This window comes from Falco biarmicus, chromosome 8, assembly GCF_023638135.1.
Source record: "Falco biarmicus isolate bFalBia1 chromosome 8, bFalBia1.pri, whole genome shotgun sequence".
Taxonomy (NCBI): Eukaryota; Metazoa; Chordata; class Aves; order Falconiformes; family Falconidae; genus Falco; species Falco biarmicus.
The window spans coordinates 15462197-15489886 of record NC_079295.1 but is presented as its reverse complement, the minus strand read 5'-3'; the positions used below and the strand labels follow the sequence as shown (position 1 = coordinate 15489886).

The window sequence follows — 27690 nt, the reverse complement described above, 5'->3', positions numbered from 1 at the left end:
AACAAACAAACAAAAAACCCTAAAACAGAACAGCTTCCACGCCTGAACACAACTCTCAAACAGAGTTAAAGAGGATACGCTGAAAACAATGCCTGGTGAATGGAAGGGCCTTGTTAGTGCACTGTTCTCCCTTTGAAGTCCCACAACAGGTTGTTGGTTCTGGATCTCTCTGCCTTGCTTGGCTTGTGCTGAAAGAAAAAAAAGCATAAAGGAGTTTAGAGACAAAAACCCAATCTCGTTACTTGGCACAACTATTGCATTGAATGTAGCACAGAAGGATGAAAAATTATAACACACGTGTGTGTGTCCCGATCCAGATAGGTGCACACTACTACCAGACTCCATACAGGGATACAGAATAGATGTCAATGACAGGTGAAGGTGTGACTGCTGTAACAGGATTATTGTTTATTTCACAGGGCCTTAATTGCAATGAGAGGTGCTGTGTGCTACTACCATCTAAATATTACAACACCCAGCAACAGAGCCAAGGACAGTAGTAGGTGAGTGTCAACACAGGTGACGCTTAAAATGAGGTCAATCTTTAGAATACAATGTATTGGGTATGCCTCCATGGGCAATCAAGTGCACTTCTAAGCCTGTTCATAAAACAAAACATGCCGAGCATCGCCAGAGCTTACATGCAAGCATGTGCTCAGACAAACTTAGACTGAGCTCTGGAGTGGCAGAGCCTGTGCGTGCTCAACATGGGTAAAAGCTCTTCTTCATCAACGTGCTACAGCCCAATCCACCAGCAGGTGCCCAAAGCTGAGCATTTCCTCAGCAACAGCCTCAATGCTTTGAGCCTGAGCTGCAAGCAGGCGACCAGACAGCAGTGTGCACGAGTACTGCAAGCGTTACACAGCTCGCTTGGTGTTAGCCTGCTCAAGGCCTTTGTCACCTTTCATGTAGAGAAAGCTGGAGATTCCAGGGCTGACTTTCACCTCTGCACATGTTGTTTTCTAGGTTGACAAAAAGCTGTCTGTAGCCTGACTGTTTTCCTTCAGCCATTTCTGTCATTGACTGCACTTTGACTGAGCAAAGTTTTAGTTAGCAATATTACTCCTGTGAAAAATTTAATAACTGAAAAGACTTCGTGGTTACTTAAACTAACCAGAGCAGTGATGACAGGCACACCTGGCTTTGCAAGTCTACCCAAAACAACGTAATCTTTTTTGTGTAATAAAAGGCAAGATAATGCAAAAAAAAAAAAAAAAAAAAAAAAAAGCAAGAGCTTGCCAGTTCTGGCAAAGTTTTGCTGTAGTTTAAGTTTGGAGATATTTACACAACTTCATAAACTAGTAGTGTACCTCTACATTACACCTCCAAGCAGCTCTTCAGCATCACTCTGTGTCCCCAACAATAAACCCTCCAACTATCATGAACCACAGCCTACTGTCTGGGAACAAAACCATCCCATAACCAGAATACACTTTTAAGTACCCTGCTCCATCCAGCTTGCCTCTCACGTTAGCCCACCACTACCCCCTACACACACATCCTGTAAAGCAAAACCATGACAGCAAAAGGATGTTGCTGATATCCCAGACATAATGTCAGGGTTCAGACTTGCTCTGTTTCTGCACAAATATGAATCAACCAACTCTCAGTATGCCAAGAGCTGGAGGGATGTTGACATTATCTAGAAAGAATTCCCACAGAAGGTAACCTTCAGAGTTGTTAGAAGATATTTATTTTGTTGCCAAATTTCATTTAATGTTAGATTGAGTTAAATCTAACAAAAAGCATAAGCTGAAGTTTGATTTGCTGGGAAGATAATTAAGAAGATGTATAGACTTTTCAAAAAAAGCTGTCTGAAAAACAAAATCTGAATTGAAGCAGTGAACTGCAGACCAGGCTGTACACCTTCTAAAGAACTGGGCTTAGTAAAGTACCAGATATTTGAAGGCAGCCAAAATACATAGATCAATTAATAAGAATAAATTTTAACAAGCAACTAACTTTTTTTGTGACATTTAAGAAATGGGGCCCAGATACTGCTGAACAAACAATCCACATTTCAAAACACAAAGCTAGAGAAATGTCTGTCTTCATGGAAAACACTGTGTGCCGTATTTATTTCACTCCACTGACAGGCATTTGTGTGTCATGGTTTTTCTGCCTTGTGCATGCCTACCAGTTTCAAGGTTCAACATTTCAGCTGCTGGATACTCTGCCCAGCTCCACCCTGTCCAGACCCCGGGTTACTGGAGTCACAGGGGAAGGTCTGACCTGGTATGAGCACACGTAGCTCTTCGGAGTTCTTGTATCAGTTGCCCAGCACGCTCCGGCTCTCTGCTGGCCGCCTGCAGCAAGGCTTTCCGGAGTGTATGCCGGCATTTCTTCTGACGAGATTCTGCCCGCTCCAGGCGGCAGAGGTGCTTGTATTTCTGCTGAAAGTAAGTGCAAAGTCTGGTCACCCTGGAACTCCTGTCATCTGCATTGTCATCATCGGACCTGAAGAAGGGAAAATAAAAACAAATGGGCTTTAAGTATATTTTTTTTCCCCAAGGAAGCAAATTTGTCATTTTAATAGAATTGTTAAGTTGGCATCCATCTTCTAGCCCCATAAAAATCCAAAAGTTGAAATCAGGCAGGGATGCTTTAGAAATGGTAAGAGCAGGATCCCTTTTGAATTCTAAAGGTACTTACCCTTCTTATTATGTCATTATTAGAGATTACATCAATTTATCATCAAGTCTGACACATTTAAATGTCTGGAGCCTGCTGTTCAAAAAAATCTATACTGTTAACCTTTATTTACTGTAAATGTCTCGGCAAAAGAGACAAACTCTTAAAGTGCAATTAATGGAGAGGACAAAGGTGGGGAACTAGGTAGTGGAAATTTATTGAAGAAAGGTCACGATGGAAAAGATGGTCAAATGCTAACAAGTACCAAAACCGCTGACTTTTTCCAGTTCCTTTTACTCTGCCAGGTGGTGTGTTCCTTTCTAAACCAAGATACACACTAACACAGCTAGCAGTTGATACTGCTTTCCCCTTGTTGCAGGGTTAAGGTTGAGTTACATTACAGTCATGGAAAGGAAATTCACATTTAACTCCAAAGGTACTGAGGGGAAAATCAGACCAGGGTTAAACAATGACCAGATGAAGGACTAATCCCATTCTTTGTTTGCTTAAGAAAGTCTCTTCCCATTTATCTTGGCTTTCTGAATGTCCAGGCAAATATCAACAAGACCATCAAACCATGTCATTCAGTTAAATTCAGTAAAAATCATGAAACATAATAAAATCATCACTGGGACTTGTTAAAACAACAAGGTCCATGAAGCTACCCAAAAGTCCTCCACAACAAGCACGAGTTTGCAGAATTATTTTTTTTTCCTGGAGCAACAAAGAACATGTACTGAATCTAAACAAAGCAGTCTTTGTTCAGTTTTTAATTTCAGGTTTTCTTTACAGAACAGAGAAACTTTTTGCTAACTTTCCTATCTGTAAAACAAAAGGCAGGCAGGTGGAAGAAAACAAGTTCAAACAAATGAAGCAAATCAAAAGCTCCCAAGGTTCAGACGGCAGAGCTTGGCCAGCTGACATCCAAACCTGCAAACAGCAAAGTGGACCACAATTAACTGATAACAGAAGAGATGCAAAATACTGGCCATAATATTTACTAAATAAAGTAAGACCCAGAAATGCAGGCACCATAGCTGTCCTTGGAAAGACAATATGACTAAGACCTACTTTCCTTTCTGGAAACTGTTATTCTGTTCACACACAGGACAAATTTAAAAGACTGCATCCATCTCCACTAAGGCTACCCACAAAAACTCCACAGGAACGAATGCTGCCTTGACACAAATGCACATTATTTCTGAAGTTGTAAGTAAAGTCAACCATACTATGTATTTTGTTTTTAAAACAGATCACAGATTATTTTCTAGAAGCAGAAATTACAAGTAATTAACCTCTGCAATTAAATGCTTAGCAGCAAATACAGCCTGTTAAAAATATTTAACATATGTCATGTTTAAAATATTTTCACATTGAAAATATAAAGAAATTATACTTTCAACATCTTTTAGGAAAGAATGCCTACTGGGGAAAAAATATCTTAAAAAAAATGTAATTGTGTACTATTTAATATAGATTTTCCTTTTTCCAATGTATTAATAGAAAACAGAAATACATGGATGGAACCTGTTAGATACAGGTAAGTTTAAGGTCTCAGGCATTTCCTTTCTGCTCTGGGCCAAGATTTTTAAACACAGTTGCAGGCATACAGATTTAATTTTAAATGTGGTTACAAATTAACTTTAAGAAAAGACAGGAATATTCCTTAGCGGATAAAACGTGTTTCTTTTGGGTACAAAGGGTGGTTTTAATGCAAATATCTCTAGCTTTGAAACTTTTTACTTCCTTCCCATTGAAACGAACAGGAAAAAAGTCATGGTATGCTAAAATATTTTGAACTGCAGTTTACAAAAGCATTTTTAAAAAGTAGATGAAGACATATATACAAGATGTAGAAAGAAATCATGCCTGCAGTGGACAAGGGCTTATTCTGAGGCAAACGGTTTCTAAAAGCCTGCTCAGAATTTTGTTCCCAGGCCAGTAAGATAACTACAACATATTTATGTGTTCAAAGAAACCTTAAAAAAGCCCTTTTTTTTCCTAGACAAGTACTGAAACCAAAAGGTACTTTTGTTGTTGTCCTTTCATAAACAAGTTTACCAACTTCTATTTAGTTTATTCTCTTAAGCTGCATACATAACTTCTGAAGTTCAACTTAACGTGTGGCATTTCATTTTTTAAAAGATTTCTGAAAGTGCATGCAAACCTTTTGATAATCCAAAATGCTTCTTCCCAACCCTTCCCTTTAAAAGTGTCATGTGTAACCATCTGGGGAATTGTTGCTGAGTGTTCATGAAGAAAACAAAGGCAGCGCGAAGCAACAGAAAGGAAGAGCAAAAGGGCAGCACGGGAACCAGAAGAACATGCTCTCTACTCTGAGACACCCCAGCACCTGTAGTTCAAAACCCCCTGTAAGGAGGGATTTGAAGAACCTTCCCTTCTTCCTTTTAGTTTTTCTAGTTATCGGGACTTAATAAATCCAACTTTGACAACCCAGTGTTGGTATTTGATCCTTTGAGTGAGCTGGTATGAGGAGGGACTCCAATCCTCACACTTTCTTTTCAAACTTACTACTTGAAACACTCACTTTATCTATATTTCAGCGTAGGAAGTGAAAAACTACTTTGTTTTAAAGTCACTCGTTTTCCAGTACTTTCTAAGCTACAAGACCCAGTAACTGAACCATCTGGGGTAAAGGTTCATTAATCTGTGGTAGAGAACAGCCCCTGCTTTCCCTCAGAACTGCTGCTTCCGCAAGGAATTCCTCCCACCCCAGCAGCTTTCCCTGCTGGCCGCCCTGCCTGCACCGTGCCCAGTGCCCATTCCTGCACTACTCTTTGAACTGAAATGTGAAATTTGTGCCTGCCTCAAAACACCACATCCTGGAATGCTGCGAGCACAGGAACCCTATTTTTCAAAATTAAAGGACAAAATAATAAAAGCAAACATTTGGCCTGTGTTTCCACAGATGACTGCAACAATTTTACAGATTAAAAGACCAGAAGGCAAACAAACTAAAACATTTATTACTGTTAAGTCATTAATTTTAAACTAATCTGGTGAATTGTTGAGAGTTTAAGAGCAGCTAGAGTATCACACAAGAAGTTCAACAGAAAGCCAGAGGATTTCCTCTACAACCACCACACCTGAAAGGCTGAGAACAAGCTGTCCAGTAATGCAGATATTAACTGTCCACTTTTTTTACTGATCTGAGAAGAATCCCTCCCACTGTCTTCCACAGAGTCAAATGGAAAAGGACAGAATGGAGTTAGCTGGTGGAGTTACCCTTTCACCCAGGGACTGCAAGCTCAGACACAAATGAACCGAGAAAATAAAGCTTTAGTTTTACCATGAAAAACAGTTAGTAAATTCCCATAAGCTTAGGTACATGATTTCAGAATCTAAAGGTTTGAGGAAACAATCTCCATTGGTTTTCTGGTAAAATTAGCCTCCAAAATTCAGAGCCATAACAAGAGTCCTGATTTCAGCTGGGATAGTTAGTTTTCTTCTTAGCAAGCTGGGGCAGTGCTGTGTTTTGGATTTGGTGTGAAAATAATGTTGATAATATACTGATGGGTTTAGTTGTTGCTAAGTGATGTTTATACCAAGTCAAGGACTTTTCAGTTTCTCAGATCCTGCCAGCGATAGGGCTGGGGGGGGCACGGGAAATTGGGAGAAGACACAGCCAGGACAGCTGACCTGAACTAGCCAAAGAGGTATTCCATACCACAGAACATCACACTCAGTATATAAGCTGGAGGAAGAAGGAGGAAGGCGGGGACATTCAGAATTATTGAGTTTGTCTTCCCAAGTAACTGTTACACGTGATGGAGCCCTGCTTTCCTGAGGATGCCTGAACACCTGCCTGCCCATGAGAAGTGGCGAATGAACTGTTGTGCTTTGCCTGCACACACGGCTTTTGCTTTACCTATTAAACTGTCTTTATCTCAACCCATGAGTTTTCTCACTTTTACTCTTCAATTATGTCCCTCACACCAATGCAGGGGGAATGAATGAGCAGCTGCGTGGTGCTTAATTGTCAGATGGGGTTAAACCACGACAAGAAGTCATTGGCTAAGGTAGGAGCCAGCAGTCTGCACCACCAGATTAGTAAAACAGAGTCATTTTGACAAATCAAATCACCCAAGAAACAGTCTGAACTAATTCATCTTCAGCAACAGACAGATCACACTACAAAAGTGTCAAAGTGAAACATTTCAGGTAATAAAAGACTCTACAGAAGCTTGCAGAATAGGAATTAAAATTCTAGAAGGCTGACATCAAGTGAACTATCAATGTTTATCCATAAACAAAATTAGGAAAGCTGCTGAAGAGCTAACACTGGGCAGGCTGATGGAAGTACAAAAGCAGCCAGTACCATACAAAAATGTATCCATCATGATTAGTTAAGACAGTGTTTAACTGAAGTGCATAAAATGCTAGAATGGAACAGAAAATGTCAAGACAAGATATTATTTTCTCTCAGTATGTGAAAAGAGTAGGAAGAATCCAAAGGAAGTTAAGACAAATAGAAGACAAAACACAAAGATGACCTTTATAAGTTGACAAAAAAATAGCGATCTATGGAAGAACCAGATCAAATGTCAAGGAGAAAAGAGTGTAAGGGAAGTTGTTTAATAGATATATCTGCTTTGAAAATTACATATTATTTAGAAGTCTGGAAGTCTGTTCATGCTTTCCCAAAACAGTTTATTTAAAAGTGCTCTTTAAGTTAAAACTGGTGTTTGTGAAAGTTCACTCTCTGACTGCTGATGCCCTAAAAAACAATGGTTATTAATAACAGAAAAAAACCTTTCTTTTAAAAAAGGAAAGTCTTCACAAAGCTATTAAGCTTTCATTCGCTGAAGGCTCTCAGTATTTAGTATCCTGGTGCCTGTGCTGATGACAGATACAGCTTTGTTGTTCACCTTGTGGACTGTCTTTATAGATGGTAAGAAGTTCTGTTAAGTTTCAGAATTTCCATGTACCAAAAAAATAAGGTTTCATTAACAACACTACTCTGACTTTATTAAAAGTTAAACAAATGGGAGAGAGCTGTAGTATCAAAAAGTCCAGCTGCATGTAAAAGAAAATCACGTTACAGAAATTACAATCAAAACTTATTGAGTCCCCAATTTCCTTTTGTTATCAACATGCTTCAGTTTCGTTACAATACTACACTTGCAATGCTTTGTTTTAACTTTGCACCTTAAAATTTGGATTAATAAACATATATTATATCCTGCTGTAAGATTCATGACTTGGCAGTATATGGAGAACACTGTAAGCCTTTCTGCACCAGCAGCTAACACCTGCTCTGCTTATCGCTTCAATCACATCACTTCTTTCGATGCTCCCAGCTATTTGACAGAAGTTTATTCAACATTATGCTTAATTCATAATTATAATTATGAAAAGAAATGCTATGTCCCTTAAAAAAACCACATTAAAACAACATCCTGCAAAATCATCATAAGGACTAATGAGTGAAATGTAGCAAGTTTACTAACAAAGTTATTCACAAATAATAGGAAAGACAAGAAACCAACAGCAACTCCCTTCATTTGGTTCTAATTCAGGAAATACCTCTCCTCAGCGAGGCACACAAGTTCATGAATAAATCCCAATAAACTCTATTAAATATCGGCAAATAAGCTTGAATTCTTTCCTGATGCATCCTTCTGATAGCACACTGCATGAAGGCCTCTAAGCTAGGTGGAAACTGGGACAGAAGGTGACAAGCTGTTTCATAGCTCTTACAAACAAATGAGTTCAAACAATCTTTTGTTTCAGCAAAGCACTCAAACAAGTGCTTTGGTTCCATTGACTCCACTTGAAGTGAAGCTCACATTTATGTGATTTATTGCATCAAGGCCAGCATGAATACAAAGAATCATACTCACTCATGTCTCTCATAGCCGAGGGTTTCTCGGATAGACCATGCAACCTGGTAAGGGGAGGTTTGCTCTGAATCCTCCAACTCTTCTCCACTGTCTTCAGACCAATCCAGCCCTAAGGGAATTGAAAACATGAAAGCTGGATGAAAAGTGTATCTACCTCATATAAGTCTCTGAGTAACCTATGGCACAAAAGATGAATGTGTAGTATAGTCACAAGCGTAATTACATTTGATTAAATCGTATAATATTCTCAATTACACAGGAAACAGTAACAGTGCCATTACAGTGTACAAATAGCATGCACTAATTTTTGTCAAATTTTCCTTTTAAAATCCTTATTGGCTTCTTTATTCATCAGCAGTGGAAGAAAAATCACCAGTTTCTTCACCCACAGAAAACTACTACAGCTTTCATACCAAGCACATGTAATCTTTACAGACAAGGTAAGAGAGAAGTCCCTGCCACAAAGAACTGACTGCCTGGGAATTTTCAATACTATATGATCTAAATAGGCCACTTTCATTTCTGTTTATATTCTGACTGTGCCAAAACACAGGGAGAGCAGGAAGACAATAAGACAGAGCAGCATGGACAGAGATATAGAACATCTACAAAAGATGCTCCTCTGCTCAGTCTCTGTAATTGCCTGCCAAATGCATGCATTAGCATGAAAGGAGCGCTAAAGGGAGAGATGCAAATACTCCTGCACTTTTACTAACCAGCATGCTTTCACTTAATGATGATGCAGTAGAGTCAACTTACTGTATGCACCAACAGCCTCACTTAGTCAAGCTAAACACAATCGTTGAGCAGGACAGCCAGAAACAGAGTCCAGTAAGTTCTCAGGTGGAACATTTTATCTGGACCTTCCACTTTTGCAGTTTTTCCTACTCTCTCTCCTACATCCAGTGGAATTCTTGCCAATTCCTTGCAGCAGGTGGGATAAAATCTCATAGCTGCATTTTCAAGCTAGCATTATTACTCTTTCACTTCCTTGTGTGCTCCTTGAAAACGGAGCAGCAGTTGGGATACAGTTAAGGGGCACTTTATTTTTGCTTAAAATAAACCAAACTACTACATCTGGGATGATACTGAAGTCAAATGCTTTGAGTTTAGGAAATGCATCAGTACCTGGTCACCTACTTTCAGAATTAGACACACCCATGGAAAAGAATTGTGAGGAGCACCTTCATCATTTAGAAGCAACACTAACATAAACCAGAAATATCAGAAACCCTATTTTTCAGGAACTTCAGCATCCTGAAAATTCTATACTTTGTTCCTATTTTTATGATACGCATTTGAACTGAATTAAGATCTCTTAAGACATTTGATAAAATGCCAGAATTAGACTTTCAACTCTTTTTTTACTCTCACGACTTCCATAAAGGAATGAAAAAACAACTTAATCATTGGATAAAGATGTCCACAATTGATACCATGTAACAAACTATTTATCCAGAGTTTAAAAATAAAATCAGAGGTTGCGTTGTTTTGCTTCTAACGGGTGTTGCAGAAATTAAGGAATAAAATCTAATCCAGATTCAGTGATACTTACACTGAAGACTGCAATTACATTAATATCCAATTACATGGCTCTGATGTAGGTACACATAAAACTGGCAGCATCTTTTTAAAGATTCTGTGCAGTCGTCTCTAGTGCTACTCTATCATAAAGACATTCTGAAATTCTCTGAACCAGCACAACTAGTCTTTAATATTAAGACATACTATGAATAAATAACAAATATATTTTCCACTCTCACATAATTAATATGTGAATTCCATTCCTTTCCAAATAGAAAATGTTCTAATTGCACACACATACAGTTATGCATCTGCATAACTGTACATTTATAGGTCTAATCAGTTTTTTTAACTATGCCTTTTTTTTTTAGGAAAATGTATCCTCTTCATCACTTGAGAATGTAAAACATTAAACACAAAGTGATCTTTCTACAGTCTTTCAAAACGCAGGTCACTTTCTAAGCTATTGGGGTCTGTGACACTCAGCAATGCCTCTGGAGTTGCCATCCCTCAAACGACCTGCATTATATGTAGGACCATCAAAGTGGTTTTCTGAAGAACAACATTCTTTGGAGACATGCTATGGGATGCTAATTATCTTCTGAACAAACAGTGAAGCTATCCCATGAGTGCCAAAGGGCAGATCTTAACAGCAAATTAAAAAAAAGGTTAATTGAAATAGCAAAAATTACAGATGTTTCAATTAAATAAGACGTTATATGAAGAATGTCCAGATTTGTTTGAAGTCTTTTTTTTTTTTTCAACATCATAAACGGCATTCCTGCTCTAATATCATACACTCACTCCTATCTCCCTTTTCCCTGTCAGTATTTTACTTGTTAGAACAGTACAACCTAAAAGTAAGCAGAAAAGTAAGTAAACTTTGGAAGGTGAGGGAGGTAAGAAGAACAGTTAGGTGTACCTAGGTCTCTATTCATAATCAGACAAATAAGCTACAAGGTCAGCTCCCTTTTTAAAGCTTTATAGAGCACTACTGCCATAGCAGCAAGTTGGTTGTATTTAGTTACATTATCACAAGCAGCAATCCATTATTACAGTTTCTAGATAATAAGGAGGAGACTATTCCTGCACTGGTATGTGGCCAAGTCTCCACCCCTCCAACTACCTTCTGTAACGGTGCTGCCCTCCTGCAGTAGTCTTTTGCTTTTGCTCATCCGTATTCTGTACATGAATAGGCCCCATCAAGAAAAATTCTCTTACGCTCCAATTTTCCCAGCCAAGTCAACTGGAAATTTGGATCTGTAGAGAATTATGGGCCAAATCTCCAAGCTTTTACTTGCACTCCTTTTGCAATGTGCACTTGTCACATATCTAACATTCAATCTAACCTTCTCCACTCGTGTAGGTACAGCTGGCGTCACCTTTACTACTCAAGTTGCAAACCTTCTATACAATGCCTGTATCATCCAAGCAATCTTTTTTACACTTTGGCTTGATTTCTCAAAAGGTTAACAGAATATTAAGAACAACCAATGCCATAAACCATATGTGACAGGTCCAGGCATTCCCTTCATAGAGAACAGGGCTAAAGAACGAACTAAGAGATTATCTAGTTCAGGGTTATTTTGTAAGGACCACATACAAATGCAGAACAGGGCTAGGAAGACATTCCCCTTTTGTCTTTTGGTTTCAGGTTAGAAAAAAAACCCAAAAAACAAAAAGGTGGCAGTGCATCTATTATCTACCCACCTAAATGTGGAAACAGATCAGTGTCCAGCTGCTGTTTTCGAGTGCACAGTTTCACCAGTCTCTGTAGTCGGCTCATGCAGGACAGGTGCGGAGAGAAGGCTGTGGCTTTCATGAGGACCCGATCAGTCCTTGGAGGGTCCACGACAGGAGCCCTAGCAGGTGGCAGGAGAGGCAGAGGTCTCTTGTTAGACAACTGCCGGGCTTGTGCTATAGTGTGTGTGGTGGGTGCCACTCCCTGCATTGGTAGGCTGGTGTTCGGAGGTTGAGGTGACTTGCAGACTACGCCCTGCGGTAGCCCTGTCGGCTTTAACGAAGCTGATGAAGGTGGCAGATGAGAGTGCTGCTGCTGCAGAGGCTGCTGCTGCAAAGGTGCAGGAAGGGGGCTAAAGTGCTCTTGGCGAACTTTTAAAATCTCTGTCTCTCTCTGGCGCTGCCGGTTTTGAGCCAACTTGCTCTGCAACTTCTTCCTCACTGTTGCCCCTTTCTTTAGGTCATCATCTTCCTCATTGAAAGCAAAGGGGTCTTCTAATTCTGCCTCCAGGTAGTGGAGAGGAAGCCTAGCCCCTGGCGGGGAGAGGGACATCCCATCCAGTCCGTTGGGCATCTTCAAGGCCAGAGTGGGCACTGTCAGACTGAAAGCCATAGCATCCATCTGATGCCTGACCTTTACCTCCTCTATGGGATCATTCTTTTTCTTCCTCTCCTTTTTCGGTATAAAGCCAAGTACCTGCAGGTGGCTGTTGCAGTACCTTTGAAAAGTAAAAGCAGTCGGTTATTAGCTCAGCTCTTGAAAGTAAAATCTAAAGAAAACAGACATCACTAAAGAAAAACCCATACTCCCCCATCTCATGTGAATACAGATCAAAACACAAGAGGTTTTGTAAGTGTACACAACTGCTTCTAATACAACAGGTAACTGGCGTTCCCAACCTGTAATAGAAAACAAAAACTTACACAAGTGACAATTTGTAATCTTAAAAGTCTTCAGCCGTTATTCATAGGAGATTCACACACAATCATTCAGAATATTTACTCTCTAATAGGGTAAATACTCACAAAACAAAGCGAACAAAACAAATTGACTGTCTGATACATAAAACAGTAAGAACTCAAGCCATTAACTCTGTTCATTTCAAAAGCTCCTAAGAAAAAGTACATTTGAAGACCACTTCCTTTCATGTGGCTGTTCTTTCACTGGAAGTAGCTAACATTTTCATCAACACACACATTATTATTATGAATTCCTCTATAGTAGGGAGCAGTTTCTTATATGGACAATCTCACTTGAGATTCCTGCTGAGAAGGGTCACTATCTGCACTTAATGAACAAGTAGCATAAATATTTAAATTCTGTTTTAGTAGTTTAACATGATGAATTTTGTGGCCAGAGGATTAGCTGAATGCTCTTCAAACAAAAATCTAGTTTAAAAGAAATACTTTGCTGCTAGAAAATGTTTACACAATGCCAGGAATATGTATACATACAATCCACAAACATGGATTTTAAGCTCTTTAATATAAGAAAAGCTTTTAAAGTCATGTTATTTAAAAGAGGAAAAAAAAAGATTAAAAAGTCATTAAAAGTTTGTCATGAAAATTAAAGAAGAGTTATAATATGTTGTCTGTGGCCATAAATTAAGTACTAAACAATTTATTTTTGTCTGACTCAAACAAGCAGGTGATAGAAATGTAGGAACCATGATCTGATCCTTTTCCTGTTTCACACAGGCAGGCCCTCCTGCCTCTGTAGAATGCCACCAGCAACCAGACTTCTGCCCTTGCAGGATCCCACCTACAACCTGCAGCTTATACATGAAAACAAAGATATGAGGAAAGAGTGATGTCTACATCAAGGCATTTATGGACAAGACAAGGAAATACCCATTAAGGTGTTCTTTTAAATCTGATCAGTATGAATCTGAGAAAAGTAAGTTTTGTTGAACAAATAGGGTAAAAGGAAACTATTCCTGGTCTTCATGGAGGAAAAAATAGCAGAAAACCCCAAACCAAATCCCAAAAAAGGTTTAACACTTCAGTTTCATGACTTTCAACTTGTTCTCCCACCCCTAAAGAAGTAATGTGTGAACTGCTTCTAAAAGGGTCCATAAAAGGTAAAACCGAAAAAGCAAATTCATATATGCTCTGTAATGATCTCCATATATGTAGCTTCTCAAGGGATTCATACCCGTAACAATTCACAAATCAAAAAAGGCTGAAAAGTACTGCTACTTATTACTGTCTAAATAATTTATTTATTACATTAAGTTGTAAGCAATAAATAAATCTAGATGAGGCAAGCTGAAAGCCAGCAATTTGTGGAGTCCTTATTAGAACACACTGGAATACTGTAAATTCATAATGAGAGATGTACTTCTAAAAATAAAATTATATAATGTGGGCTCAATAAAGCCTTCCTTAAAGTCAACAGCACTATTCCTATAATTAAAATGAAGCACTTTTAAAATATTTTGTTTGAAAAAGATTGAGATCAGTTACAACAGCACTTTTAGTATGACAGAAAACAACAAACAGACAAAGTAACCACAAGGGAACTTTTTTCCCCCTCTTAATCCAATAAAATAAGATTTTTTTCTCTATGCAAATGTTTCCCTGATATTCTTCACAACTTAAATATTGCCACCTTGTGCTTGTGCCGATGTGAGGAGGTAAAACTGGCTAGTCTGTTTTCATTGTGAAAAACAAAGAGAAAGCAAAAAATAGGAAAGGTGAATACACCTTTGAAAAGGTAATGCACTTGCTAACATTCTCTGAGCTTTAGGCTATTAAGGGTTTTGCTTGTTCATTTAACTCTAACATAATCATTTTTGTATCACTTTGGCTCTTACAGCTGACCATAATGCATGGCTGAAAGCCAACTGTATCTTACACAGGCATCATCTCTGGACATAAACCCATAGACGCCAGGCTACAACATAATGAAAATATAGATCACGTGTATTTGCAGACTCCTATATGCATGGCCTTGGCTCTGTGCTACAGCCTCTTGTCAATCAACTCCCCATCTTCTGGCATAACTGAGACTGATACACCTTAAGACTAAAAGGAGCAAGAAGAAACTGGGAAGAGCACTCAAGTCTTCTCTGGGTAGAGAAGGCTACACACAGGCAGTTTGGCTAGGCACAACTTATTAGCACCAACTCAACCTTGGCCTTGTCAGGCTCTAGCTAGTCCCATGCAGAGCCCAGCAGGCATGAACACCCACTTCCCCATCCTCCAGGTTCCAGGATGGGCTTTTAGTTGGCCCTGGCCCAATCTGGCTCTGACTTTACACAGTGCTGCAGAGCCCAGCACAGACATTAACTGACTCTGCTGGAAGCAGTCTATTACCAGCTGAGTTAAGACAATAAACTCTTTGGATCAGATGTCATGCCAGGGAAGGAGTTAGTAGTTCATGCTGCATTGAAGACAGATTACTGGGAAGACTGGAATAGCACCTGCAAGTAGCAGAGTCCCTTTCACATCGCTCTAAGCATGACACCCATTAGGGTCAAGCTGGCCCTACAAGAGCCAATTCTGATGTGCCTGTCTTTGGCACTTCTATAACCTGCCTGTGAGTTAGTCTCAGCTGACAGTATCACATTGATACCTAATAAAATTTTCCCCTCCCTTCCTTACGCAGTGCCAAAGGCACTTACTCTGTGCAGGTGAGGTCAAACAGTCAGCAGACATGGTAAGAGCCGTAGGTTGATAGCCATTAAAACTATGGTAACATGAAGCACACAAAAGGTGATGGGTTCTGAAGGCTTCAGCTGGACTGTTTCCCACATCACTGGGAGGGAAAGAATCTAGACAGTGAGGTTTTCTACCTACAACTGCATTCTGCTTCCCAGTACATCCCAGACTGGTATCAAGTTCCATCACTTATTTAAATGACGATCCAAATAAACTGGTGAGCACCTCACATGTTAACAAAGTATTTAAAGATTCTCTTGAAAGAGAATTAGAGATAAAATGGTGTTTAACCCAGCTGAATTGTAATAACCCTACACTTAAAAATTAAGTTGAACTGCACTATGTGTGCATTTGGATAAGAAAGAATTAGGAGACATGTATTCAGAGGAAATACAGATACAAAACTCATGTCTGTATCAACCCATACATATTCTTTAAAAAAACCAAGATACTGAATAGAGAAACTAGACTTCAAATAAGGCAATGAAGTCATGCACTATTAATAGATTTAATTTGTAGAATGTTAATGGTTAATAAGAAATCTAATAATATGGCAGCATATTAAATATCTTTGTGGCTGGTAGCATCTCATCTGCCTGGGGTCAAGTGATAATTTTTTTAAATTATCTATGGACAGACTACAAAGCTTTAGGCACATAACGCATGCACCCTGTTAAGACATTTTACTTTTTATGATCTTTAAAAGTATATAAGAAGATAGCTGTCAGAGCATCATACAGCCTGCTTCTGATCATGTACAGTTACATGTCTAGAACTGTGACAAAATGACCATCTGACAGTAATTTTGTACACAGAAAATTAAAAGCTAGGAGTGAAGAACTCAGACATAGCAAACATCTTTATATCAAAAGGAGTGTGAAAAAAGTCTCCTAAGAAGCAGATACAGGTTTGACTGCCAAAAAAAAAAAAAAATCTAGAGCAGGCACAGTCTTATCACTAGCACTCATTAAATTTTATTGTTAAAATTAAACTCTGCCCTTAGAAGCAGTCTTTTAAAATATTCTAACTATCACATCCTCTCATTTGAAATTAAAAGTTTATTTTCTCCTTCAGACACCTGCTGTCCTCTTCAAGTACTGTAATGTGACACTCGACATGCAATTGAATTATTCTAATATAACATACACCAGATGTCATGACCACACTTCACTTTAACTTGAGAAAAATCAAAAAGAACAAAGTGCGAACTCAATTCAAGGTGTAAAGAAAAATCTCAAATTCCATGGGAACACGAGACCTAAAAAAAAGTGTCATGAAGTACTATTATTTCTATTGTTTTTAAGTATGACCCCTGGTAAACAGCAACTCTGGCTCAGTCAGCACTTGCATCTGAAATTACAGCATACCATTTGAGCAAGCAATTTCCACCACCGTTTCTGCAAGCTTATTTCCAAAGAGCCTCAATTGTACAGTAGCAAAGAAACAGTCACAGACTGTCAAATTACAGCTTAAAGTTATTCATCTTGTGCCATTTGAGCATTTGCCCTACAGCTTTTGACAAACATTCATGTTTTTTTCTCACTTCATCAGTCTCCTCAACTGAAATGGCAGGTGAAGTGCAAGTTAATTTAGAGCACAGTCCAACTGTTGTTTCAGACAAGAGAGGGAGCTGTGAGCTGAGAAGGAAGTTATATGTAGGGCACAGTGGGAACACTGCTAATAATGCAAAAGGTTAGTGAATGGCAGCTAATAATGTGAAAGGTCAGTGAATAGTGGTTTGATTCCTTTTTGGCATAGTTTATATTTTAGTTTAAAAAAATCGTTTCTAGCAGACCAAGCCTCAGATAGTTAACACATGCGCTAATTAAATAGTGTTACTGGCAAAACCTGCAACAATGACTCTGAAAAATTAAAGTCATATATACCTGGCAGCCAAGTTAAGACAAATTCTGCTACTGCAGTCGAAGCAGCACCAATGAGACTGGTGTTCAGGAAGTCTTAAAAGAGCAAGGGAGAATGTCCTTGTGGTTACAATATGGGCTGCAATTCAGGAAATCTGGTTTGAATTCCCAGCTCTCCAAAAACTTCAAGTACTATCTCTTGCAAGGCATTTAATAGCTGGGCACCTTGGGCATCTTCATTTGGGCAGGGAAGGGGGAGAGGAAGGGGGGAAGCAAAGAAGAAAGGAAGTGGACAGCACTTTACCAGCTGGCTCATCTGTTATCGAGTAATAATTATTTTATTCCAGTAATACAACACTACGGATCAGTACCAAATCACAAACACTGAATTGTAAATCTGAATTCATCCCTATGTGTCACTGCTCCCTAAGCCCAGACAGTACACATTTTCAGCCGTTTGTCCTGAAGAAGCAGATGGAAGCGTGCTTTTGGCACAGCTGGCCAAACAAGCAGGCGTTTTTAAGAGCATGTACTGTAAGCGACAAAGCAAGTTAATTAGAACAGCAGGTATTGTGTAGCAGGTTTGATCCACAGTTTATAGTGAAATTGAGAAAAGCAATGAACTCTCCTGAAAACTTCGTTGGGAGTAAGTTACTGCCCCCTGTCTGAGTAATCAGCTCCCACAGAAAATAAAATAAAGTTTACTGGTCTTAAAACAAAACCCTCAAAGGAACATCCTGGAATTCAATCCGCTCAGGCCAGTTCCTCTCTCATCCTGAAAACAGGCAGCATCTTAAAAGAAAACTCATGCCTATGTCCCAGCCACTTCCCACTTTGCAGATGGGTAACCACAACTCACCTACGGTCCTCAGATTTGGGGATGGGGTTGGTGCAGCGTTGGCTGTTATACTTGGCCACATATTCACATTGCTTGAAGGGGGCAGTCTTGTCCTCCAGAACGTGTCTGATACAGAAGGCGTAGCCGTTAAGTCGCCTCTGCTTGCACAGTTTGGGGCTATATGAGCACAAGGGCTTATTGTCAACCTCAGAGAAGTGTATGTGTTTGCCTTCATACATCACGTGACTCTATTCCTTGTGAACATCAGCTGAAAGAACCAAAATATTAAGACAAATCACTTACAGAAGAAAACAAATGCATTCAATTCTAGATTGTCTGTTTCATTTTGGCAGGGAAGAGAGACCCAAAACAATACCTGATTTTAAATCTTCTGTACCATATCAATGTTAAGAGAGAGCCCCAAGGACACCACTATCCTGGAATGATGATGAATCAAGATGAAGCAGATTGTCTAAGGAAAATATCACAAAGGTCAAAGTCAGTCAGAATAAAATAGATATTATTACTGCTTAATAAGTAAGTGGCCAGATGCAGTCACTAAACCTGTGGTTCAGCTAGCATCCAATAAGCCAAATCCACTAGCACAGTAAGTTTTCAATCAGTAGTCACAGATCTTTGGAAACTGTGAAAGGACATTGTTGGGGGGGAAAAAAAATTCTACTGCCACTGCACTTGAACCTGCTGAAGAAAACTCCACTCATCTACCAGACAGTGATTAGGAGCTACAAGTTGAAAAGGTTAAGTGTCAGATTAGATCACTTGCTTTCAGGAATCAAGTTGAATGATGATTAACTCATTTGATTGCAGAGGTTTTGCTTCAAGTATCTTTGCTTACTGAAAGGCTGGCAACTACCCTTACCCTGCAAAATTATAATTTCACCAGGCAGTGCAAGTTCTGTACCACACCCAATGAACAGTCTTTAGATCTTGTAGCTGCCCACAGCTTCTACAAGCATCAATATGCAGTCCTTCCTGAGGTCATTATGGTTCTTCAGAGCTTCTCTACCTCATTGTACTTATTTTAGGTAAATGCGGGCATTAATAATATCAGAGGCAGTATTCCCATTGATGACAGGAGGGCCAAAATGTCATTTCAGCAAGAGGCTGGGGTTTTTTTTCCCCCTAAAATAGACTCCTACAGTGCAAGCCCAAGCAATCCTAAAGTACTTTTTCATTTCTCAACACTACGGAGTCTTTGGCTTAATCACCTTTAAAAAAAACAAACAAACCACAAAAAACAAAACAAAAATGAACAAACAAACAAAAAACCCACCCTGAAGTAGCTTCAATCAAATTAACAGCACACATATTCTGCAGCTGCTCTGCTACACTCAGCTTAGCCTGCAAAAGGCAGCTTTTATTCAGGCTATTCTGAAACACTGGAATAAAACTCTTTTGAATATGGTAGATTCAGTACTTGGTTCAGTTTCATATATACCAATGGTGTTATATACCAAGCAAAGGAATGTACATGGAGGTGATATTCAGGAAATATATAACAAATTAGAGGCATGTGACCAATGTGCAGATTACCACCTCAATCAACTTACTTGTTCCCAAAGCCACAAATGACAAGAACACCACTGCAAGGAGGAAGCCTATGCAGACTTTGCAGGAAAGATGCAGTTTCCTCTTGTGAAGGTAAAAACCTTCACTTTCCACTTGTATAAAAGCACCTTGAGAAAATGACAAGCACTATGGCACTGGGGGGATCTAGAAAAGCAATTTTAAGTCACTAGGACAAAAACAAAACATGCTAATTACACCTCTAACAGTAAACTGCATAAACTAGGCCTTTCATTAACTGTACAAGCAGGACAGAAGATCACTAAAAATTTAAAAACACACTTAAAATTCTTGAAAGAGTTGCACATGCACACATGCAACATAGCATACAGAATGGAGACGCGCTACAAAATATAACTAGCACAAGTGACCTGATTAATCATTTGACAATAATTAGGATCATTTCGTATTTCCTGTTTATATACATAGTTCCCTTTCCATGGACACATGCAAGTGCAGAACCCCAGGGACAGGGGCCTCGTGCTTTATTTACACCGAATAGCCACAATACAAGCACGGACACCTAATCCAGTTTCAATCACCTTTCCCAACTTCTCTCAAGGCATGGAAGCTCATGAAAGTACAGAGCACACACTATATACATTTGAAACCAGTCACTGGAGTATGACCCTTCACAACACACCAGTCTTAAGAACAAAAAAGTTCATTGTTGGCTGTGCCCTTCAAAAACAGAGAATGGGAAGTGGGAACTATCTATCTCTTCTTTAGCATGCTAAGAACCAAACAAGCCTTTCAGGCTTTCAGTATTATCCAGCAACAATGTGAAAGAAAAACATAAAACCCACGGTGACATGCCTAATATGGGAGTTGTGATCTGGGTTTGGGTCCCATATGTTTGAGAGACAGCCTCCTTCATTACTATGTCAGCAAAAGTAATCAAATGAGTCTTAACTAATTGCATCTCTAACACAACATAGCTGACAAAGCCATTTGCTCCAGAGTTTGCTTCTCTCAACAGTTAACCAAAGCTTGTATTTGGTGGCATACTGGACAGGATGAAAACCTTGAAAGAACAAGTGCATCTTGCAGCTGGGGTGACACATGCTGTTCTCTATTTCTTTCTATTTACAACCTTCTTTTAAGCTACTACTATCATGCTTTGCAGAGTTTTTGATGGATCAATGACCTTCTCCTCTTTTGCACAACCCAACAACCTTTCTCTTTGGAAGGTTATCAAGCAACAGACCAAAGAAAAAGAGTTCCTCAGAATGGTTCCAAAGTGAACAGTAAGAAATGCATACCTGGTGTGCCTCCGTTAAGCTTCTGTAAAGAAACTGCTCCACAGTTCCCAGCCACTATAATCCTGGATTTATTCTTGTGCCCCAGTCTTATTTTTGGATTTAACTCATAATTAAGTCTTATTTTTGCATTTAACTTGACTGTGTCAAGACAGGCACAGTATTTTACTTCTCACTTGTCTGAAAGATACAGGGGACAAGTAAAATGCCATATGAAACATTTAAGAAAAAATACTGACAATAATACTTAGGGTATTTTGGGGTCCATATATACACTAAGAGAAGCTCATGCAAATATAGCCATGATAAGAATCAATTAGTGCAACTACCGTGCAACAAACAAAAAGAAAGCTAATATACCTAGCAGTCAATGTTATATTTAAAAAAAACATACAGCAACTCTCTTAAACTTGCAATTATATCTTTGTTGGTAGATTCCTACACAGACTCCTTGAAAGACAGTGGCACTATGTCGATATACTGCCAGGATCAGAGACTAAAGTTGTACTCAATCTAAAAAGAGCTTTTCCTTTTTACATCCATAGCAAACCAGATATAGATAGATAGATAGATAGATAGATAGATAGATTAGATAGATTAGATAGATGTATAACAAAGACTTTTAAAGCTATTGAGTCTGGTTTAATCTGATGCAGTATTTTATTTTGAACAAAATATACAGGAGTTCTTAACAGAGCTTTTTGCTGCTACATAAAAAGTAGCACAAGTATGGAATAGGCACATGTTGCTTAACAGAAGAGAACTGAAACTACATGTAGCTAAATAGTGGGTGGGGGAGAAATTATTTTTGTCCCACAGGATTCAGTAAGAGATGACGGAAACATGGACTTCCCCTGGAAAAAATCAAATGCTTAAGCAGCTGTACTTCACAGTGAAAATACCAGGGTACAAAACTTTCTGGAAGCTGTTTTGGGTTTTGCATTTATACTCTACATTGAAGCTACAGAAAGGTTTAACAGAAACATAATTTATGCCTGCATATGCTCAAACTACCTTTAGCCACAACCCATGAATAAGAAGCCAGAGGCTGCTTCTTGAGGTATCTAGATTTTCCTCAAAACAACTGCTTCTAAACAAAAGATTTTGGGCTAGTCAGAAGCAATGGTGAAAGAACGGAAGAGAATCCAGAAATGTGTGCCATTGCCAAATGATGTAAGAGATGACTGAGGTTTAAAAAATCATGGTAGGGGATAAGGTGAATATAGAATGGTCATATAATATCAGACAATATTAGAACTAGGGGTATTTCATGAAGCTAGCAGGAGATTGTCCAAAAACATATTAAAGAAGTACTTCTTCATTTTTACTACGCACAGGTAGCAAACTTGCTCTCATAGGAGGCTATGGAAGCAGACAGTATCATCACATTCAAAAAGACGATGGAAAAGTTCATAGACGATGAGGACATAAGTGATGTACCTGCTAGCATGCCTAATTTAACAAATATGGTGAAGGAGTAAGAGAAGAAAACCCTAAAAAAATGGCTGGGATTTCATGCTCTTCCTAAATAGCATCACTTACTCTTGCTGCTCAAGAAAGAACACTAGGTTGGATCGACCCCTGATCTGACCCACCAGGGTATTTCTTACATTCTTATGAGATTACCACTAACATTTGTAATTTGATAATACATTCATTTCTCCCCTTCTCCCATTTTTTATTCCTGAGCAGCTGACTGGAAGAAAACCTCCCTCTGGCCAGAACCCTATCTGGACACGTCAAGAGCAACAAACTTGGCATCCCAGCAAGGCTTTATAGCAAGGACAGGCAGGACACAGAACAAAGCCACGCTCTGCGACACCACTTAGAGCAGAGCTACTTGTCCTGCTGAGTGCAGCCACTGGTGGTCCATAAGACAACAGGTGGCAGTTTGTAAAGTGACTGTAAAAAGAGAAAGGAAAGACTTAAATACATACAGGTACACACCTGTGCAACTGTCAGTACCTGCTGTCAGGCATAGGAAGAAGCCGGCTCCCAACTGTTTTTAGTACTGGCAAGCAGGCATCATCAGCTTCCTTGCTGCACTCATCAGCTCCTAGACAACAAAGCTGTAGCCCTATACTCCACAGACCCTCTCCCAAAACAGTTAAGCGGTCCTTCAGAGAGGCTGGGAAACAGTGTAGCAGCAAACTTTGCAGGGCAATTTTTGCTACACTATACTGAGTATCACCATGATGGATGTTGCACAGAAATCTGGTACCTCACATCATCTCTAGTCTACAGAGAAGTTAATGGCCCATCACTATTACAAAGCCCAAAGCATTATAGCCCCAAAACTCAATCAGTAATTTTGAGAAAACACCATGCTGAAAACATCAGAATACTTCAAATCACGTGGGCTGGATACATTCTTAAGTGTATGCTCAGAACTTGACATTCAACACACATAAGACCCTTTTAGGCAATGGAATCCCCAAATGCATTGTAAATTGTGAGGCAATTATATGTCAGTGGTTAAAAGATGTATAATTAAGAGGACTGAGCTCAGAGCTTCACACATTGCATCCAAACAAAATACATGAACTGCGTTGTATTGCCTTTGCTAATACTAGTGCAGATTTTATGTTAAATCACTTTGTGTGTTCATGACATCTCACAGACAAGGTACAATCATCTACACATTCCGAAACCATCGGCTTGGGGCCAGACATGGAACATGGATTTCCAAGAACCTCAGCCTTTCCACAAATAAAAATGGCATAAATAGCAGTTTTGTTGATTCCTCAACTTGACCAAGAAAGAACAATTCCCTGCATCACCACTGTCTGACCTTTTTGCTGAGACTAACAGTAAACACACAGATTTTAAGAGTTTGGGCAACATGGAATTTCATTCACTCAGAGGTGAATAGAGACCATAAAAATCATTGCAAAAAGACAAGCTTTTAAAGCTACCTTATAGTAAAACCATTCTGTCAGTATAAGTAAAACCTGTATTATTAGAGAGAAAGCAAAACCACGCCTTTTTTCTATTTCATGCCAACAGACTTCAGGCAACCAGTACCTCTCTGTGAAGTCCTCTGTTCTATCAAGAGAAGCTGCACCACATCTAATTGTGGTCAACATCAACACCACAAAGTTGTAACTTCTGTCCCCATTCTGTGATCTAACCATAACTTTGGCTTAGTTCTGGTCATTTAACAGCTCAATTCTCTACTACGCTCAGTTACCAAACCAAGTCTGCTCTAATTCTGGAAACAATAGTCTTTTTGTTAGTGAAAGCATCAAAATTGAGACAGAAAACACTGGGAAGCAACGGAAGTCAACTACAAGTTCCTGTAGGAAACACTTCTATTAACTAGAGTACAATCCTTACTCAAGGAGACCTCTGAAGAGCCCTGCACAAAGTCAAGGTACTGCACACAGATGCAGGCACCCTGACATATCAAGGTACTTAGCATGTTAAGATCTTACTCAACATTTTTAGTTACCACCTGGAATCATAATTTGGGCTACTTTTTTTCATATGTAAAAATCCACCTAGGAAGATAGAAGCAGCAACATTGTCCTCATTCTTCCTTGTTAGAAACCTACGACTTCAACTCTGCAAAAAGGCATAAAGACGTCCAATTTATTGACAGAAAAGCAGCACTATATTTTAGGCCATATTGGTAATAAGGTTATGCTTCAGAATATAATGTAATGAATATAGAATTAAACTTAAGTATTATTCCTAATAATAAAAATAATGACCAGAGAACTTACAGACTTGTAACAAGTTTCAATCAACAACAGAAAACATAACCAAGATGAGGGAAAATAACTCTTCTTGTTTCAAAACTGAACAGGTCCTTCTTTTTGTTTTCCTACGCTAAAAGAACTTAAGCAGGAATTTTAATTTCAGCCGATTCACTCATCTGATAATTAGTACCTTAATGAAAACATTACAAAGACAGCCCAAAGCCTAAAAAACAACACATTTAAGACTCCAGGAATTTTAGAAACTTCACAGGATTTCTAAAGAGAAAAGATGTTTAGTAGGTAAATTCATAATTGTTGCTAACAGCACATTCCTAAAGATTTCAATAAAATAATTTCCTAAACATGGCTCATCTTGACCTAAGGTTCAAGACAGGCTCCATATCTCTGGAAGTCTTTTGAAGATGGATTTCTCTATTTCAGCAGAAGGTCTCAAGCCCCGATCCTGTAATCACATCCTCACAGGCAGATTCTCATGCTTGCACAGAAGCACACTTATTTCAATGTGGCTATAAACAGGCCAGGCTTTGCCAGGGCGAGCCAGGCTGCCGAAAGCTGGCCTTCAGATGCAGCAACAAATGGAACATTTAGGCCATTGCAACATCACAGAAATGCAGTTTAAAACATTATCTCAAAATATCAAAGCCATGATCCTGAGAGAAAGCAGAGACTAAACATACCACAGCATACCTTGCATCTGTACTTGAACAAAGAAAAGGCTGTATTTTATTTATTCAAATAACAGATAACCTGCACTTGCATACGAGGTTAAAAAAAAATACCTTAGTCTTATTTTTAGTCCCATTACTGCAAAGACTAACAAGCTTATTTTCACACAATACAGGAATATTGTTCTTGCTTCAGTAGGAATACTCAACAAATAAAATAAAGCAGTAGAGCTCACAGAGCAGCCTTTTAGCAGTTATAAGCTATCAAAGTTTCAATTTGATATTACAATAAATTTGAACCTCCTGCGGATCTACCATACTGTGAGAACATGGTACATGCAACTCTGTGGGACCAGGCCCCATGTACAACTTCATTCACTCATCATAAAAATATTGAACCATCAAAATAACTCCCACTAAGGAAATTTTGGGTTGCTTTCTGTAGATAATTTAGCTTTACAATTAATAAAACTTGTCTGACGCATGTATACGTTACAAACAAACCACATAAAAGGTTGAAGATGGCTGCAAAAATGTCACCAGGTATGTAAGTGGCAGCTCCATACAGAACACAGGCACTCTGGTTCAGCCATCAGCAGCGGTACCTGGCGGGTACAGCCTCAGCGTGAGACACAGCCAGTACGGGGGTGCCCATAAGAGAGGGTGCTCAGCTACAGGGGAACAATTTGCCGCCCTAAATTTGCCAATTTTAAGTCTATCGATCCACAGAAATGGAGAGCAGCCTCAAAATAAACCTTCATCACATGTTGTTAAGTAACAAAGTTAGAACTAACTATAGAACTACATATTTTAATCAGGCAGTATAAGATAAGGCTTTAAGGTAAGCATTACTGTCATTCCCAAAATTCATGTGAGGTTACCTGTACAAAACTGTTAACATTTTGAGCTAAAAGACACGTTAAGGGACATGACCAAACCGAGACACCTCCCGCGTTAGGAACCGGAGCCCTGTCACCTGTGCGGGGTGAAGCGCCTGGGTGGGTTTTCCAGTGGACTCACTTCGCAACTACCAGACGTTGTTTTCCCTGAAAAAAAGGATCCTTTCATTTTCAGTCCTGGGGGGCTGCGGCAACTCACAGGAACCCCCTTCCCCTGCAGGACCCCGGCTGGTGGGGACAGCCAGGGGTCCCCCAGCGGGGACAGAAGAGGGGGCCTGGGCTCGAGCCCAGCCAGAGCAGGGGCTGCTGAGACGGCCCCTTCCCGGGGGTACAGGGCCAGCGGGCTGTCGCCGCCGTCGCCAGGTGGCCCTGGGACAGAGGGGGCGGCTGAGAGACCTCGGCCCGGGCCCCGGCACATGGCAGGGGGGCTAAAGGCGAGGCGGGGGCAGCCCCCCGCTGCCAGCTCCGGGCTGGGCCGGGGTCCCCGTGTGCCGGCCGCTTGTGGGGCGAGGGGCACCCTGACAGCCTCCCCGCACCCCCAAAACCGCCTCCCCCCGCCCCAGAAAAAAGAAGTTATGAGGCGAATCAGCCCGCCAGAGGCCCGGTCGCTGGGGGACACCGACGGCGGGGGGAGAGGGAAGGGGGGGGGGGGGGGGTGTACACCGGGGGCTGGGGGGGGGACCGCGGCCATGTCCCGGGGCGCCCCCGCCCCGCCGGCTCCGTCCCCACGGCCGCGGGTGTGGGGCGGGCGGCGGTGGCGAGGGGGGAAAGCGCCCTAAAAACGCCGCGAAACTTTCCAGGCCGCGGCCAGCGCGGCCCCGCACGCCCCGCGGGACCGGCACCGCCTCCGCCGCGGCGGCCCCGGACCGGGCTGGGGGAGGGGGCGCCCACACCCCCCCCCCGGCCACCACCGTTCATTAAAAGTCATTTCGGCAAATTAATGCCGCCCCCAGCCCCCCCGTCCCGTGGCCCCTCTCGCCCCGCCGCCCCGCGCGGGGGGGGGTGGGGGGTGAGCGGCCGCGGCCGTGGCGCCCCCGCCGCCTCCCCCCAGCCGCCTCCCCCCAGCCGCCAAGCTCCGGCGGCGGCGGGGCTCGGCCCGCTTTGGGCCCGGAGCCCGGCGCGGGGGGCCCGGCGGGGCGGGGAGCGGAGCTGCCGGGCCGCGCCGCGCCGCGCTGAGGCCTAGCGCCCCCCCGCCCCCGTTTCTCTCCCACCGCCCTTCACCTCCCGGGCAAAGGCGCCGCGGCGCCGCACCCCGACCCTCCCGCTGGGCCCCGGCCACCGTCTCACCCCCCTTCAGCGCTCCCCTCGGCGCCCGAAAGCCTCAAAACCCGCCCCGGCTCCCCTCACCCCCCGCTGCGGCCTACGCCACTCCGGCCGATCCCCGGCCTCGCGTAGCCCGCCTCCCCGCCCGCCCTGCACCCTTCGCACCGCCTGCC

General features: G+C 40.9%; 1 protein-coding gene across 4 annotated transcripts in view; it reads right to left on the bottom strand.

The window, feature by feature from the left end:
* The window catches only part of INO80D (INO80 complex subunit D), a 46764-nt gene that overhangs the window by 18646 nt on the left and 428 nt on the right, over positions 1-27690 (bottom strand). The window contains exons 2-8 of one of the 4 annotated variants that reach the window (XM_056349219.1): positions 26237-26401; positions 18499-18594; positions 18144-18390; positions 11730-12478; positions 8496-8604; positions 2233-2457; positions 79-188 (exon numbers count right to left, since the gene is read on the bottom strand). In XM_056349219.1, coding sequence (XP_056205194.1) covers positions 79-188; positions 2233-2457; positions 8496-8604; positions 11730-12478; positions 18144-18361 — 1411 coding nt within the window. In that variant the 5' untranslated portion in view covers positions 18362-18390; positions 18499-18594; positions 26237-26401. Of the gene's footprint in view, positions 1-78; positions 189-2232; positions 2458-8495; positions 8605-11729; positions 12479-18143; positions 18391-18498; positions 18595-26236; positions 27687-27690 lie in introns of those variants that run through there. The other 3 variants (XM_056349217.1, XM_056349218.1, XM_056349220.1) reach the window with 3 other exon arrangements.